Genomic DNA, 18123 nt, shown 5'->3' on the forward strand with positions numbered 1-18123 from the left:
TTCTGCCCTTAATTTCTCTCTCCCTTTCTTCTTGGACTACAATAACACAAATGTTAGACTTTCTGATACTGTTACACAGGTCTCTGAGGCCCTGTTTTTCCCCCCATTTTTTCCTGTTCTTCATGTTTAATAATTTCTACTGTTCTGTCTTTAGGTTTACTGATTTCTGTGTCAATCCATTCTGCTATTAAGTCCATCTAGAGAATTTATTTTACATAATATATGTTTTACTTCTAAATGTTTTAATTGGTTCCTTTTTATAGTTTCAATTTCTCTCCTGAGAAGTTCTACCTTACCATTCATTCATTCAGGAATGTTTGCCTTTTTCTAATGGAGCATGTTTGTAATAGTTGCTCTAAAACTCTTTGATAATTTTAACATCTGTGTCACATCAGGCATCTGTTTGTCTTTTCTTTTGAGACTTTGTTACATTTTCTTGTTTTATTGTATATCCTGGTTCTTTGTATGTCCTGGTTCCTTATAAGTTGAGTAGTTTTGGATTACATCCTGGACATTTTTCTTATGTTGTGTAGACTCAGGGTTCAGTTATAATCTGGAGGGTTGTTTTTTTTTTTTTGGTATTAGTAGGCAATCAATCCAGTTAGACCACAGGTTCTTTCTCACTTTCTGTAGGTAGTGGTTCCAATATCAGTTCAGTTTTCAAAACCCTTTCTGTGCTACTTTGGATCTGGTGCACATACTCACCACTCAGGAGACTGGACTGTAGTTCAAATAGCAGTTTAGTTTTTAAAGGGTTTGCTTTGCTACTTTGTATTTGTTCCGTGCTTGGTCAGCTCCCATGAGCCTAACTTTCATATGCGGAATTAGAGGAACACTTTCTCCTGGTCTGTCCAGGATTCCCTCTATGTTCTCTGGGTAGCAGAAGCCCCTTTTCCTGGTTTCTGTCTACAGAAAGATGAGGTTTCTATTGAAGTTTTAGCCATCCACCCAACTCCTCTATCATGCATCTCTGTGACTGTCTGGATCTTGAGGCAAACCTGCAAAAGAAAAATAGGAAAAAAGAAACCCTGGAAACCCACTTTTGTGGGTGTTTCTCCAAGTTTTGACTCCCCTCTATAATCTGTCTGCTTTTGTTTAATTTTCAGAGCCCTCAGGTAATACTTTTTATATTTTATACAGGATTTTTAACTGTAATAAGGAGAGAGAGGCTGAAGTAGGCTTACTCTGCCACACTGGAAGTGGAATCTCATCTTCAGTTTTTAGAGACATTTTTGCTGAATATAGAATTTTTCTTTCAATACTTAAAAAAATGTCATTTTGTTGTTTTCTGGCTTGCATAATTCCTGATGAGAAGTCTAGTGTCATTCTTAGCTTCATTTCTCTGTATATATCTTTTTTCTCTGCATGCTTTTAACATTTTCTCTTTATTGCTGATTTTCAGTAGTTTATCATGTGCCTTAACATGGTTTTCTTTATTTTTCCTGGAGTCTCTTGAGCTTCTTGGATCTGTGGATTTCTGGTTTTCATCAAATGTGGAAAAGTTTTGGCTGTTAATTTCTTCAGATATTTTTCTGTCCCCTCTCCTCTTTTCTTGTTTTGGAACTTCAATTATATATATGTTAGACCTCTTGACAGTGTCCCATAGGTCACTAAAGCTCTGTGGGTATTTTTTCCTTTCTTTCCATTTTTTTTTGGTCTTTTCTCTCTCTTTCATTTTATTTTATGTATTTATACTATTTATTTTTGGCTGCACTGGGTCTTCATTGGGTCTTCGCACGGGCTTTCTCTAGTTGCAGTGAGTGGGGGCTACTCTTTGTCGCGGTACACGGGCTTCTCATTGTGGTGGCTTTTCTTGTTGCAGAACACTGGCTCTAGGCGCATGGGCTTCAGTAGTTGTGGTGCACGGGCTCAGTAGTTGTGGCTCGTGGGCTTAGTTGCTCTGCAGCATGTGGGATCTTCCTGGACCAGGGGTTGAATCTGTGTCTTCTCACTGTTGTGGCCTCCCCCGTTGCGGAGCACAGGCTCCGGACGCGCAGGCCCCGTGGCCATGGCTCACGGGCCTAGCTGCTCCGCGGCTTGTGGGATCTTCCCGGACCGGGACACGAGCCCGTGTCCCCTACATCGGCAGGCGGACTCTCAAGCACTGCGCCACCAGGGAAGCCCAACAGGTATATTCTTAACCACTGTGCCACCAGGGAAGTCCCTGTCTTTCATTTTAGATAGTTTCTATTCCTCAGTCTTCAAATTCACTGATCTTTTCTTCTGTGTTTTTTCTAATGTGCTGTTAATCTCATTAATCTCAATTCATTTCATCCTAGTGTATTTTTTTGTTTCATAAAGCATTTTCTTCCCTAGAAGTTCTATTTAGACTTCTTTCTTTAATATGTTCATTTCTTTCCTCATCATGTTTATATTTTCCTCAATCTTCCTGAGCATATGGAGCATATTTACAATAGCTGTTCTAATGTCCTTTTCTGCTAATTCCATCATCTCTCTTCATGTCTAGATCTGTTTCTATTGACTGATTTTTCTCCTGCTTATGGGTCATATTTTTTTCTGCTTCTTTGAATGCTGGTCATTTTTAAATTGGATTTGTAACATTTTAATGTTAATGTTGTAAGTGCTTGATTTTCTTATGTTTTTTTTTTATATAATGTTGGACTTTGTTCTGGAATGCAGTTGTGTTGTGTGGAATCAGTTTCATCCTTTTAGGGTTTGCTTTTAAGGGTTGTTAGGGCAGGTTGAGAGCAACTTTTATTATGGACTAATTTGGCCCCATTACTAATGCAGTACCCATCTGCAGACTCTACCTGATAACCCATGTATTAGTAGGTTTTTCCACTCTTGCTGGTAGAAATGCAAATTATTTTATTTGTGGAGCCTTCTATGAGCGCCACAATTTCTTCTCTTTTCCAGTGGTTCTTCACCGCCAGCTTTGGGTAGTTTCCTCTTCCCTGTGTGAAGATCGGTGCTCAGCAAAAGATGGAAGAGGACCCCTCTACAAACTTCCATAGTTCCCTGTCAAACTCCCTCCTCTACAGTACTCTACCCCACAAATTCTAGGTGCCTTGGCCTGCCCAGTTGCTTATCTCTATGTCTTTGGCTTGGCACGACTTCTGGATTCTGTTTAAGTTCCTCCTCCCTGCCCTGTAGGCTAGAAACTTTTTCACATAGTAAGTTGGGGTAATCGTAGGGTTCACCTTGTTTGTTTTCCGTCTTCAGGGATCACAGTTCTATATACTTGTTGTCCAGTGTCTGAAAACTCTTGTTTCATATATTTTGTTCAGTTTTCTATTGTTTGAGGTAGGAAGGTTAATTATGTCTTGATATTCTATCATGGCTAGAAGAGGAAGGCTCACTGAGACTTTTTTGATAAAGGCACACATTTAATATTCCTATGGCATTAATTTATTGCAGTGATATCCACTGAATAGGAAGGACCTTGACACAAGCTGCCCTGAACCATAAATGATACCATATTTTGAACTGTTTTTTTCATTAAAAAAAAAGATAATTAGAAAAGAAAAAGCAAGGTAAAAAACATTTTTACAATCTCTCCTTTCTAGTATGACCACTGTTTTCATAGTTGTATATTAGTCTACTTGTATGCATAGTTTTACATAGTTGTAATTATGTTTTCCTATTTCGTGTTTTTTTAAACCGTCAGAACATTTTCCTTTCTTTTTGTAGTTTTCTTAGGTCTCTTTCTCTCTCTCCCTCTCTCTCTCATTTTTTGCATAGTATGGATGTAGTTTATTTAACCATTCCTCCTTTTCATGGAAATTACAGTTTCCAGTTTTTGCTGTTACTTAACTCTCTTTCTTTAATGGCCACATGGTATGCTATTTTTGTGTACCATAATTTACTACATAAATGATAACCTTAGCTTGAGGCATTTAGGGCATTTTGAGATAATTTTGTGTTTAAATTTGGTAACTTAGAAAAGAATGTAAAAGCCTATGGCATTTCTAAGGGAAATGCAGTGATGAGGTCTGGGTGCTTGTTCACTAAAAACAGAAGTGACAGGATGTTAACAGAGAAATAATACATGGACAGGGTTAAATACCTCTCTGAGGTAAGGAGAGTAAAATTCAGCTCAATTCTATAAGGGTTAGGTCCTCACCATCAGAGAATTTATGATTTAGTGGAGGGTCTAGTGAAAAACAGATGCATCTAAACAGTTTTTGCAATTGAGTTGAAAAAAATACATCTGACCTGCTTGAAACAATTTTGTTCATTACGCGAATAAATTTGCACAAACACTAGGTGAAACCTGAGTTCAGACTGTAGAGCTCTAACTTGAAACTATATCAAGTTCCCCTTCACTAAATCTTGTAAATTAGAAAAGCAGCTCTCTGATCATGTTTTATTAAGGCTTCCATCTTCTCTTTCATAAAATTGCATGAATTTATAAAAATGAAGTATTGCTAGAATAGATGCAGAATAGCCAGATGAACTTTCTTTCCCTATTACAGTTATAGGCCCTCCCTCTAGTAAAGCTGCTGCTACTACTCTTCTTGCTAGAGGAATACTGGTCAGGAGTAGGTAGTGATGGTACTCAGGTGTAAAGTTCCTATGCAGATTGATTACACATTTCTTAATGTTACTTAGGCTGTGACTTCCAACCTTTGAGAAAGTCTCAGGTACATTCTTTTATTTGTTTGGGAGACAAGTCTATTTAAATTCATAATAACTAATACTTATATAACATTTACTATGTGCCATGCACTGATCTAAGGCTTTATATGTAACTTATTTGATTTTCATGATTATACTTTCATATAAGTATTAGTATTATTCTCTAGTAAGTGGCAGGGGCTAGACTGGGACTCCGACAGTTGGCTTCAGAGTTCACACTCTTAACCATTCACTGTGTAAGTGCAGGCTGTAGAACCATTCCCTCTAGGTTTAAATTCTAGCTCCATTACCTACAACTCTGTGAATGAACTTGATCAATTAATTATTTGTCTCCTCCGAGTCTCATATGTATGCTGTATTGCATATAACCTTTGTCCAATTTCTGGCACATAGTAAACTCGCTACATGTTTAGCTCATATTAGTTATTCACTCGTTAAAAACATATGCTTGGAGTGCCCACCATATGCTTGCTCTTTCAAGGAGCACTTGTGCTGGTTTGTCTCTTTTCCAAAATAGTGTAGGTACTGTAATGTGTGACCATGAAGCTCATAGCTGATAGAGGATATGATGATTTGTATTTCCATCATTCCTTCTTCTGTGAGTAAGGGTGGAAAAGAGACTTTGGTCAGAGAAGGGAAGAATATTCCTGTTGATTCATGTTGCAGGTCACACAGTTAAGTCAGAGGAGCTAAAACAGGTTACTCCGTGATTGAAACATGACCATGTTCTATCTTGCAAGGTTATTTGTCCTGTTTGACCCAGCTTAGACCTTCAGGAGAAAGACATACTGTATGTGGAGCAGGAGGGGGCACTTGCTCAGCTGGCCAGTTCCACTAAATCAGCCCCAGCCATTAGGGAAATGATAAATGTGGCAATCAGGTGACCCATCACACCCCAGTGTAGATTTTAAATGAATGCAAAAACTAGCAGGGAGTGGAGAGAGGGGAGCCCAAGGCAGAGGAGAAGTAGAATATTTTGATAGAAAGTGAAAAAAAGAGGAAAAAGTTTGCGGTAAAGATAGTTGAGAATAAGCCCTTACTTTTTTCCCTAGATGAAGATGTCTTAAATAGAAGATTGGCCCAGGCTCCGTTTGGTTATTCTAATAGTGATATTCTGCGATGTGTCTTCATTCCTCGTATTTGTGTTTTATACCAGGGGTCTAACACATCTTTGTTCTTTCCTTTTTTACAGTCCTGAGGCTTTCTACCAATGCAGGCCAGTGGAAAGAAGCAGCTAGCAAGGTGACCCACGCATTGGTTAATATCAGGTGAGGAATGAGGATTTATCTCTTTCAGAGTTCCTTGGCTCAGCCTGAGGTTTATTGTACCTTTCTAAGTGGAGTGTGTTGAACAGCACCGCTATTTTAAGCCCTGATGTCTGTAGGAGTGGAAGAAATTGTCATATTTGATCAAGAAAAGCAGGAATGCATGTGTCTTTCATTTTGTCATATTGAAATAACTCACAGTGTTTGCTCTTCTCTGAATTTTCTTACCAAGAGATGGTTGCAAGCCCGTTTCAGCATCTTTGTTGCCAAAGTGTTTTCTGTGTATAGGTCATCTGAAAGCTGTTGTGTGGCAATTTTTTCTGTCATTCTCCAAGAGTTGAATGAATGACTCATGGGGATCTGGAACTTTGACGTTTTGCTTTACATGGCTATTTCTGTTTGTGGTAAACAGAGCCAAATGGAGCTCATGGGGCTAAGTCATTTCAGGTTTCTTATGAAACAGCAAGGCAATTATAGCGTGCTGTATGTATTGGATAAAATTGAGTCAGACATGGAGTTGGTTTAGGGTTTTGAGGAAGTAGCACACACTCACAGGAGTGAGCTGTTTGTAAATGGAGAGAATGTGCCTTCAGTATTATGAAACCTAAGGCTGACTTTTCTTACGTGCCTTGCTCCCTTTGTGCCTATCATTTTTCATTTTCTCAACAGTTATTATATTGCTCTTGCAAACAATTGAAAAATTAACATTGAGTACAAGAGGCAAACCCAACAGATGGGGAAACTTGATTTAGCTCCAGATGTAAGCCTTGCCAGACATTTCCAGTAATAGTAATGCACATTTACAACTTGGTATAGATTCTAATTTGTGACAGAGCTGGGATTGTGTTTATTTCTATATCTTTCTTTTCTTGCCCTTTTTTTTTTTTTTAAAGGTAAAATGTCCTGTCCCTGCAGTGATGTACTAGTGTTTGGCAAATCTGGGAACAAAAGAAAAAGTGTGAATTGTGTGTGTTGGGAGGGCTGGGATGAGGGAGCATGGGGGTGAGATGTGCTAACAAGATTGTATTGAAGGTATTGAAGGTTGATCTGCCTTACCTGACGCGAGACATTTTTTAGTAAACACGGTTTTATAAATCTCACAACTAAATACATAACTGCATCGAGCAAATAAGCCAGATACTGTAGTAAGGCCTTATGATAAATGTGATTTTCTGTAGGATTCAGGAATTACAAACTGCTTTCTCCCAAATATCCCTTTGTGACCCAAGGGCAGTATGACAAATGTGAGTGTTTGAAAGAAACACCAGATTCCGGGCTACAGTAAGAAGTGCATATGGGTATAATTTATGTTGTGTTTATTTATTCATGTATTTACTTAGGCTTTCCAGGCAGTTCCTTTTCATCTGGGGCCTGTTTCCTTGATCACAATCCTTTATGCTTTCTTTATATCCTACCTTGTTGCTTTTCCTTTCAGTGGCTTCTGGCTTGGCTGCTGTCATTCTTCCCAAGGGCCATCAAACAGCTGATTTAAGCTATTGGCCTGTCCTTTTTCTTTTTTTTGTCCCTTTTCCGAATAGCCCAGAAACAACTGGCCTGAGATTTGAGCAGATAACCATGACCTCTTCCTTCTCTTTTTAGGTCTCTATCAGGCCTACCTATACCTCCATTTTCATTCCTCAAACTTCTTTGATGAACTTGCTGCAGCGAGTAATTATATCATCCTCACTGTTGCTAATGAATTAGACTTGGAGTATATGTAAAAAGTATCAAAGATCCAGTCAGTTTTTTCAAGAGGTTACTGGAAAGATGTGTTAGAATATCACTTATCACACTAAAGCCAGAGCAGGGGGAAATACTGGTGATGCTGAGCCTGCAAAAGTTTACTTTTTTCCTTTTTAACATTTATTTTCACTTAATAAGTGCTAAACTTGTTGCTGCTCTTTCTTAAACTGCTGTCTTCTTCAGTCGTCAGACTCTATAGCATGCATTATAAACTTTAAAAAAATATACTTTTTACCAATGAGGAAACTGAGTCTTAAGGATATTTGAATTGCAGAAATCCCACAATTGTTGTGTGGCAAAGCTGAGAATTACTCATAGGTCTTCTAATTCACAAGTCCAGGGCTCTTTCTTTTATATAGTAACACCTCCTTCTATAGTGTTACATCAAAGGCTCCTGGAGGTAAACAGAAAACTCAGTATGATGTATTGAAAGGGGCATGGGCATGGAAATTTGAGTTAGAGAAACTGGGTTTTTAATTTTTATCTCTACCACTTAATATGTGATCTCGAGCAAGTTATTTAGCATCTCTGGACCTCTTTCCACCATCTATAAAATGGAGGTCATGATGATATCAATTGTTTCACAGGGAAGTAGTTGTGAGAATTACATATAATGTAACATATATTAAAGTATTTAGTAAACTATAAAATACTGGTCATTTCATTTAGCGTAATGTCTGTACGGTCTATCCCTGTTGTAGCATGTGTCAGAATTTCCTTCCTTTTTAGGCTGAGTAATATTACTGTTTATTTATTCATTCATTCATTCATTTATGGCTGCATTGGGTCTTTGTTGCTGCGCATGGGCTTTCTCTAGTTGCGGTGAGCGGGGGCTACTCTGTTGCGGCGCGTGGGCTTCTCATTGTGGTGGCTTCTCTTGTTGCAGAGCACGGGCTCTAGGCACGCCGGCTTCAGTAGTCGTGGCACACGGGCTCAGTAGTTGTGGCTTGTGGGTTCTAGAGCACAGGCTCAGTAGTTGTGGCGCACGGGCTTAGTTGCTGCACGGCATGTGGGATCTTCCCGGATCAGGGCTCGAACCCGTGTCTCCTGCATTGTCAGGCGGATTCTTAACCACTGCGCCACCAGGGAAGCCCTAATATTCCATTTTATGTATATGCCACATTTTGTTTATCCATTCATCACTGATGAAACCCCAAGTGGATTGCTTCCACCTTTTGGTTGTTGTGGTTTTGGTTATTTGTACATGGGTGTACAAATATCTGTTCAGTTCCTGCTTTCACTTCTTTTGCGAATATACGCAGAAGTGGAATTGATAGATTGTATGGTAATCTTATGTTTAATATTTTGAGGAATTGCCATACCATTTTTCTGGTTTAGCATTCTGAGCCTTCCTTAGACTGTTTCCTAAGTATGTCTTCATTTATCCCTTCTCTAAATGTTAAAATGTTACCCGTAAAAGATGTTTTGCTTTTCTTTGTAGGTAGGCTGTGTTGCTTTGAATAAGGGTGTTCCAAGGAGTATTCTTTTCTCTGAGTTAGTATTCTCTTAGCTGAGGGCAAATAAGTGGTATGACTAAGAAGTCAGCATTCCACTGAGCCAATGGTAATGAGTGCTGCCTTATGCTCCTTAGCTTTGCTTCTTAAGAGCCTTGTGTTGTACATCCATGACACTGTTAACTTTGGGTGGTTTAGAAAACAAGAGACTGTCAGAAAATTGGACCTGTGGGTCTCCCAGGGATACTATGGGATATTTAGCTTCTGGCCACCAGATTGATTATCAACGACAGAGTGTATAAAGGCTCAGTAGTAAAGTTGTGATGGTATGCAACATTTACTTATGTTGTTTGTAAAGGTTGTATTGATCCCACACCTGGAAAGGATTTCTGTCTTTTGTTGATCCTACACCTGGAAAGGATTTTCTTTTTTCTTTCTTTCTTTCTTTCTTTCTTTTCTTTTTCTTTCTTCCTTCCTTCCTTCCTTCCTGCCTGCCTTCCTTCCTTCCTTCCTTTCCTCCCTCCCTCCCTTCCTTCCTTCCTTCCTTCTTTCTCTTTCTCCCTTCCTTCCTTCCTTCCTTCTTTCTTTCTCTTTCTCCCTTCCTTCCTAACTCCCTCCCTCCCTTCCGTCCTTCCTTCCTTCCTTTTAAATTTGGCTGCACTTCACGGCATGCGGAACTTCCCCAACCAGGGATCAAACCCCTTCAGTGGAAGTGCAGAATCTTAACCACTGGACCACCAGGGAAACCCCCTGGAAAAGATTTCTAAGGCAGAGTGAACAAACTCTTAGCCACCTCTCCTGTAGTATGTATGTTCTTTGATAATCACGGCAAGGGATTGGGTTGCGTGTGAAATTTTCAGATACCTAACAGCTGGGAGGGCCTCGGAGACTGGTTTGCCAGTTGATGACAGCTACAAGTTATGTCTTTGGGATCTTCTGGAACGCAGTGCATGCGATGGCAACCCTAACAGTATCTCACCAACAGTGAAAAGCAGCAGAAAGCCTGCAGACCTTTCTTTTTTTTGGAGTTTAGATTGTGACAGTGAAAACTAAAAGTACTTCTACTTGCTTGGAGGCCTAAATTTGCTCAAGTGTCAGTGTTTGCTTTTTACTTGTCTTTAGTGGCTTAGTCATGCTAGTTCTTTAACTGTCAAAGTTATTTGTGTTTAAACAATTTGTCTCTCTCTGCTTGATCCTTCAGAGAGATTCTTAAAATGCAGCTGCTGAGAAACTGCTATTTTTACTGAAACACCTGATGTCGTTAACATACAGGGCCCTATGTTTGTTCCTCCCTATCAGAGCGTTGTTCTATTGCTTTGCCACAAGAAAAATAAAATAGTATTGCTCCACCTTTAAAATTCCACTTGGTATAATTGTTACTTCAGCTGCCTTCACGTATCTACTGATCCCCAAAGGAAAAATACCCTGAGGGGCTATGTGCAGGGCTGGAAGGAAAACATTTAGAAGTTTTGCTTGGAGACTTCTATGCTAAATATTTCCCCTCACCACTTAGCAGGCTACCCCAGTGAGGTCCTGTACTTTAGGGAAGATGTCTGCTGACTATTAACCTAATTAGTCAGAAGAGAAAAAGAAAAATGTTAGACTAAAATCTGACCTTCATCTAACCAAAGAACTTTCAAGGTAAGTAATTTGAAGCCCTTAATGAATCTCTTCACGTTAACATCTTATTGCTTTTCACTTAATGAGCATTTTATTAGCACCAGGTTCACAATCCTGTTCTCTTGTTGCTCACAGAAATAGTGGCTGAATGACTGCAAATAGGTTTTTCTCCTGATCTGTAATTTTCTTAAGGTGGATAAAGTTTGATCTATGATATTACTCTATAGTTAATATATTAATTTTTCCTTTTATTTGGAATGCATTAAGCTAAAGTTTAGTTTGTCTTTGAGAATGACTTTTTAGATACTGCTGGGGTTAGTGACAAGCCTGGGGTTTGGAATGAGAATTTAGTGCATTTCTTTGTAAGTCTCTTAATTGTTCCCCAGTGAGATTGCCTCTTGTCCCCGTTTGCTCCACTGGTCTTTTTGTTCCGATGCTGAGGTGTGCTCCTCCCTCCTGCTTATGTGCTTATGTAGCTATTTTCCTTCATCCTAAAAAATACTCCCTCAAAAAAAAAAAAAAAAAAAGGAATGCTTTAAATGTACACTCTGCTGGGGGCTCTCAGGAACAAGAAAATCTCTCAGCACCCTCTGGATACGGGGGTTCATTGAGAATAACACCCTTTGGAGTGGGCTGTGTATAGAATTCTGACTGTCACGGGGTGAGGGGTACGGAACACCCTCAGGCAGTGATCAAGGCCACAGTTGATGGCCACAGAGTTAGAGTTGGGAAGGGAATAGAAGGTCTCATCCAGGCAAAATCTCCCCAAATCCCTTTGCCCATGCACCTGTTTGGGCTACAAAATTTGCCTCTTAGTCACAGCTCTCTTATCAGAATGGATACTGATGAGTTGAGAGGGGGAGCAGTTTGATGCCAAGCATTTCAGCTGAAAGATGCAACTTCGTCTAGTGAAAAGTAAATATGGACTAAAGTGACTAATGATAGAAGCAGAGGCATTGGGCAGATGGCTCCTGAGTAGCAAGGAGTACACGAACATAATCTTCTAGTCCAGTTGTCTGCTCTAAAGTGGCAGGCAGGCTCAGATTATCCCCGGAGTCAGAATTTATCAGTAATGACCTTTCTTCTGTTAATCAGACCCTGCAGATCTCCCATTACAGAGAATGAAAAGCATTATGCAGATTAAAACAAAGCACCAAAATGAGGCTGCTATAATATCATTTCCCCAATACCTGGGAACATTACATATTATTCTAATAGTTGCTGTTCCCTAATCTCTTAAGACTACAGCTAGAAATGAAAAACCAAACACTGAATCCCATGTGGTTAATCATCTCTTTTGCCCTAACTTGGTTTATGCTGCAAAGTGAGGTTTTGCATTAGGTTGTATCTAAGCTTGTGAACTGCAGTGCAGTAAAGAAGTCTTGGTTTAGGAGATTCAGATACTTATAATGAAATATTAAGATTTTTTTTGTTGGGGCTGCTGTGACTTTAGCATATAAAACCCCTCCTTACCTCAACCTGAAATTCCCTTGGGGTCTTTCTCCATTTTGCTTTGTAAAAAAAAATTGTGGGAAAATATATGTAACATAAAATTTACCATTTTAACCATTTTTAAAGTCTACAGTTCTGTGGCATTAAGTACATTCACATTGTTGTGCAACCACCATCATCACCGCCAGCCATCTCCAGAACTTCTTTATCTTCCTCAACTGAAACTCTGTACTCATTAAACAGTAATTCCTCATTCCCTCCTCTTCCCAACCCCTGGAAATCACCATTCTACTTTCTGTGTCTACTCTAGGAACTTCATATGAGAGGAATTATACACTATTTGTCCTTTTGTGACTGGGTTTTTTACTTGGCCTAACATCCACAAGGTTCTTCCATGTCATGGCATGTATCAGAATTTCCTTCCTTTTTTTAAAGACCAAATTCAGTCTTCCGTCATATATATATATTACATTTTCTTTATCCATTTATCCATTGATGGACACTTGCATCCTCCACCTTTTGACTACTACGAATAATGCTGCTGTGAACATGGGTGTAGAAATATTTGAGAACCTGCTTTCACTTCTTTAGGGTATATACTCAGAAGTAGGATTGCTGGATCATATAGTAATTCTATTTTTCATATTTTGAGGAATCATTATACCTTTTTCCACAGCAGCCACACCATTTTACATTCCCATCAGCGATACACAAAGGCTCGAATTTCTCCATAGCCTCGCCAGCATTTGTTATTTTCTGTTTCTTCTCAATCATAACCATCCCTGTGGGTGTGAAGTATATCTCATTGTGATTTTTGATTTTCATTCCCCTGATAACTAGTGGTTTTGAGTATCTTTTCATGTGCTTATTTTATTGGCCATTTGGTATCTTCCTTGGAGAAGTGTCTATTCAAGTCCTTTGAGGATTTTTAAATTGGGTTGTGTTGTTGTTGAGTTTTAGTAATTCTTTATGTATTCTGGATATCAATCTCTTATCAGATATATGGTTTGCCAATATTTTCTCCCTTTCCATGGGTTGCCTTTTCATTCTATTGATAGTGTCCTTTGATGCACAAAACTTTTTAATTTTGATGAAGTCCAGCTTACCTATTTTTTTCTTTTGCTGTCTGTGTTTTTGTTGTCATATCCAAGAAATCATTGCCAGTGCAAGTCATGAAGCTTTTCCCCTATGTTGCTCGAAGAGTTTTATCGTTTTAGCTTTTACATTTAGGTCTTTGATCCATTTTGAGTGAAGTTTTTTACATGGTGTACGGTAAGAGTCCAACTTCATTTTTTTGCATATGGATGTCCAGTTTTCCCAGCACCCACTTTGTTCTTTCTGAGATAACCACGACTCTGATTTCTTAATTTGAATCAGGCTGAATTTGGAACTTAACTGATAAGGTATAGAAATGGAGACTCCATGTTTTTTTCTGCATGTCTTCATTCCTTTTGGTTTTTAGGTTTGCTCATTCTGCTTGTTTAAGAGCAGGGACTCTAGAGTTAGGTTGTCTGAGTTTAAGTCTGAGCTCTACTGCTTACTTTGAATAAGTTATTTAACTACTTTTTGCTTGAGTTTCCTTATCTGTAAAGTGAGGATAATAATGGAACCTGTGTCATTGTTGAGATGATTAAATGACAATATATGAAAAGCACTTAGAATAGTGCCTGGCACATAGTCAATGCTATGTAAATGTTCATTATTATTATCTTTTTTAAAAAATTGCCATCCTGAATGTGCATAGCTGGGGGTCTTACCAGCCTTGGTTCTGATGATCTGCACAGAACCTCATTCTAGACAAGCGAGTACCTAACATATTCAAATTTGCTCAGTTCCTTTGGTCCCACCTCATGTGGACTTAAAAGGGACCAGAGATCAAAATGATATTATTACAGGCTGACATTAGGGGAACACTGAAACTTAGGCTGTTAGTCTGTGTCTTGGCATCATTGATGGGAAAATGGTTTGAATGGAGAGTTTATGTTTTCCATCACTTCTAGCCCTTTGAGATGTTTGATCATGAAACTTTGGCTTTATTATTTTCAGGTGAGCAGTCTGCCATCTTGTTATAATTGTAGTAAAAGAGAATGTCCTCAAAATGAATATGAGGGGATTTCCCTGGTGGTCCATTGGTTAAGACTCTGAGCTTCCACTGCAGGGGGCACTGGTTCAATCCCTGGTCTGGGAACTAAGATCCCGAAAGCCATGAAAATGGAAAAAAAAAAAAAAAGAATGTGAAAGGAAACTAACCAATGTGTTCTTATCTCTGGTTAGAGAGGTTATAGGTGTTTTAAAATTTTCTTTCTAATACTTTATTAAAAACAGCTATGGTTTGTTTTTTTTGGTAGATGCTCATTATTAGGCTAAGGAAGTTCCCTTCTACTTCTGGTTTCTTGCCTTGTTTTTTTTTTAATATTGGAAGGGTGTTGGGTTTTGTCAACTACTTTTTCGGCATCTATTGAGTCGATCATGTGGTTTTCGCTTATCCTATTGATATGGTTATATTACATTAATTGAGTTTCAGGTGTTAAACCAACCAATCTTGCATTCCTAGGATAAATCTCACTTAGTTATGGTTTATAATTCTTTTTATATGTTGCTAGACTCAGATTGCTAATATTTTGCTGAAGAATTTTTGTGTCCATATTCATAAGAGATATTTCTCTGTAGTTATCTTGCGATGTCTTTGGGTTTTTTATTTTTGGGGGGGGGACGGAAACTTTATTCACGCATGCACAAAGGTTGTGATATTAACCGAAGATGATGGTGAAACTTTCTCAGCATGCTCGCTCTGGCCGATGCCAGCCTGCGGTGAACCTTGGAACCTTGGAAGCTAATTCCGGTGCCTGGAACCGTCCCCACGTGGGCCAGGAGGTGCATTGGGGAGGGAGGAATCTGTCCCCTCCCCAGCAGTCTTACCTCATCCAGGGATGTTCAGAAAAAAGTGTTGCTGGGTCCCTGGTCTGTGATCCGTGGTCTGTGGCCCGGAGTGGAGAAATGCACACCAGGAGGATCAGGTCTGGCAATGAGTCCCCACCACCCAGCGATCCCTATGCACCCACTCACTCAACTGCCAGTTATCGGGTGATGTCTTTGGTTTTGATATCAGGGTAATGCTGGCCTCATAGAATGAGTTGGGGAAGTGGTCCCTTCTCTTTTGTTTTTTGGAAGACTTTGTGAAAGATCAGTATTAATTCTTCTTTAAATCTTTGGTACAGTTAATCAGTGAAGCCACCAGGGCCTGGGCTTTTTTTCACAGGTAGTTTTTTTGAGATTGTAATTCCTTCTCTTTGTTTCTTATAGGTCTGTTCAGATTGTCTGTTTCTTCTTGAGTTGGTTTTGGTAATTTGTGTCTTCCTAGAAATTTGTCCCTTTTGTCTAAGTTGTCTAGTTTATTGGCATACAGTTCTTTTTTTTTTTTACAGTTGTTCTTAACGTTACTTTTTTTATTCTGTAAGGTCAGTAGTAATGTTCTCTCCTTTATATCTAATTCTAGTAATCTGAATTTCCTCTTTTCTCTTTGTTAGTCTAGCTAAAAATTTGTCAATTTTGTTGATCTTTTCAAAGAATCACCTTTTGGTTTCATCGATTTTTCTCTTTTTTCTATTTCATTATTTCCACTCTTGTTTTTTTTTAATTTTCTTCCTTCTGCTTGCATTAGGCTTAGTTTGCTCTTCCATAAAACAAACCTTAATAAGTTTTAAATGATAGAAATAATACAAGGTATATTCTCTGACCACAGTAGAATGAAATTAGAAATCAACAATAGAAAGAAATTTGGTCGGAGAACATATGTTGTATAATTTTCTCCTAGGAGTCATACTCCATAGACAGTCCCTTATCTGAGCCAATAAAAACAGGCCATGATCAGCAGCTCCTACCTTGCTTGGGAGAAAATTAGATGTAAAAGATATGGCACAGGACAAGAATTTCTTCCACAAACCAACACTGACTCCAGACATAAAATGACGCACCTAAGAACTCTTTTGTGCACAGTATCAAAGTACTGTGTCCTCTCAGAAATTATATACCTCCAAAACAACTGTTCACCAATTAGTCCTATTACTTTTGTACCTGTACTCTTAGTTATAAAGCTCAACATGTAGGCAGTAAAAGCCAGTAAGCTCTGATTGCTCACATTTTGAGTGTAGAAAAAGAAATAGCTGTGGGCTATTAGTTCACCAAACAATACAGCAGGTTCTAGAATGCTGTGTCTAATATCTACATGTGAGAAAATCTCTCACAAAGGAAATGTATGTATCTAAACTCTAAATACAGACTTTTCCCCCACTATCACCTAGTCCTAGCTCCAGATATGAAAAAGTAGACAAAATTAGGGTCCTGTTTCTAATGCATCCTTTCTCAGGAAATATGTGAAATTCTTCCTTTATTCAACTTTGAGCCCAGCCCTCTGTCCGGAATCCAGCTACTGGAATATGAAATAGAAGGAGCTCCTCGGTGGGTTCCAGGTGCACGCTCTGAGAGTATCAGTTAAGGCCTTCTAGGTGTGGGGCCTCACCCTTTGTAAAGGCTAGTGTTTCATAGGAATGTGACAGCCAGCTTGAGGAACCTCATAATTGTGAGTTAGTTGGGAGAGATCTTATATGTATCTGATGACCTTATATTGTTTTTGTTTGTTTGTTTGTTTTTGTAATGCCAACTCTGTTTTATTTATTTTATTTTTAAATTAATTTTTATTGGAGTATGGTTGCTTTACAGTGTTGTGTTAGCCTCCACTGAACAACAGAATGAATCAGCCATGCACATACAGATATCCCCTCCCTTTTGGATTTCCCTCCCATTTAGGTTACCACAGTGCATTAGGTCAAGTTCCCTGTGCTATGTTCGCATCAGTTGTCTATTTTATATATAGTATCAATAATGTATATGTGTCAATCCCAGTCTCCCAATTCCTCCATCCCCACGCTTTTCCCCCTTGGTATCCATACATTTGTTCTCTACGTCTGTGTCTCTATTTCTGCTTTGCAAATAAGATCTGATGACCTTATTTTGAATGTTGTTTTGGCAAATGCTTAGACAGTCTTTTTGCTTGTTAATTACACTGATATTTTTCTCTTACTTAATGAATTATGCCAAGTACTTACTTGAGCCTTTTGGAGGTGGCTTTGAGGGACTGACTGCCTTTGTGACTGAGCCAGTGATAATGGAGTAGCTGCTTTCTGGTGACTAAGGTCATTGAGAGTACAGGGTCTTGAGGTAAGTTGGAAGGGCTTTCTTCTCAGCAGACAGTTGCAGATAAAATTGCTAAGAAAAAAAAAAAAAAAAAAATTGCTAAGAACGCTGGAGGAGAAATGTATGATTGGCAGTTTGCTCCAGAATGTTCTAGCCTCGGTCCCAGGTGTGTGAGTGAATGGCCCCCATGTGGCAGGAGAGCAAATTCTCTCCTCTTTCTTCAGGTACATAGTCTCACAACATTCTCTGTTTCGTAAATATGTATTTACATAGCAAAGGCCTTTGGTTTGTACCTGTCCCATTGGTTATTCATTGGATTTCCTACCTATAATTTTATAGGTAAAATGGTGTGGTAAATTAGCTTAGATTTTAAACCTAGCCTTAACTTTTTTATGGGTATCTGAGATGAGCCATCTGATTTATATTCTTCATTCTGCTAGTCTTTTAATCAGCAGGACTTACCATATGCTATTTCCAGTTTCTGTAAATAGGCATCAAAAACCTGAGAAGAAACACATTGAGAGAGAGAAAGAGAATGAATGAGAGGAAGTGTGGTGTGTTTGTGTGAGATAGATTTGGGCTTCTTTCTTTAAAAGCCTGTGGTTTTAGGAGCATTTCTTTATTCTTCTCTTTCTGTCACTGCTTCCTTATTTTTATAACTCTTTCTAAGTACTAGGAGTTGAGAACCAGAGGGGCAGTCAAGGTGACCTAGAATTGCTGCTCTATTTTAGCAGGTCAGGAAGAAAGGTGTTTCCAACTGACTGATTATAAAATGGGGTCATAAGGGTGGGAAGGGG

The 18123-nt window shown here is 38.8% G+C and overlaps 1 protein-coding gene across 1 annotated transcript in view; it reads left to right on the forward strand.

Moving 5' to 3' along the window:
- Positions 1-18123, forward strand: part of ARMH3 (armadillo like helical domain containing 3) — a 153296-nt gene that overhangs the window by 69856 nt on the left and 65317 nt on the right. Inside the window, exon 22 of the mRNA XM_065894692.1 lies at positions 5792-5867. Within this exon, the coding sequence (XP_065750764.1) occupies positions 5792-5867 (76 nt within the window). The remainder of the gene's footprint in view (positions 1-5791; positions 5868-18123) is intronic.

This window comes from Phocoena phocoena, chromosome 16 (genome assembly GCF_963924675.1).
Source record: "Phocoena phocoena chromosome 16, mPhoPho1.1, whole genome shotgun sequence".
Classification (NCBI taxonomy): domain Eukaryota; kingdom Metazoa; phylum Chordata; class Mammalia; order Artiodactyla; family Phocoenidae; genus Phocoena; species Phocoena phocoena.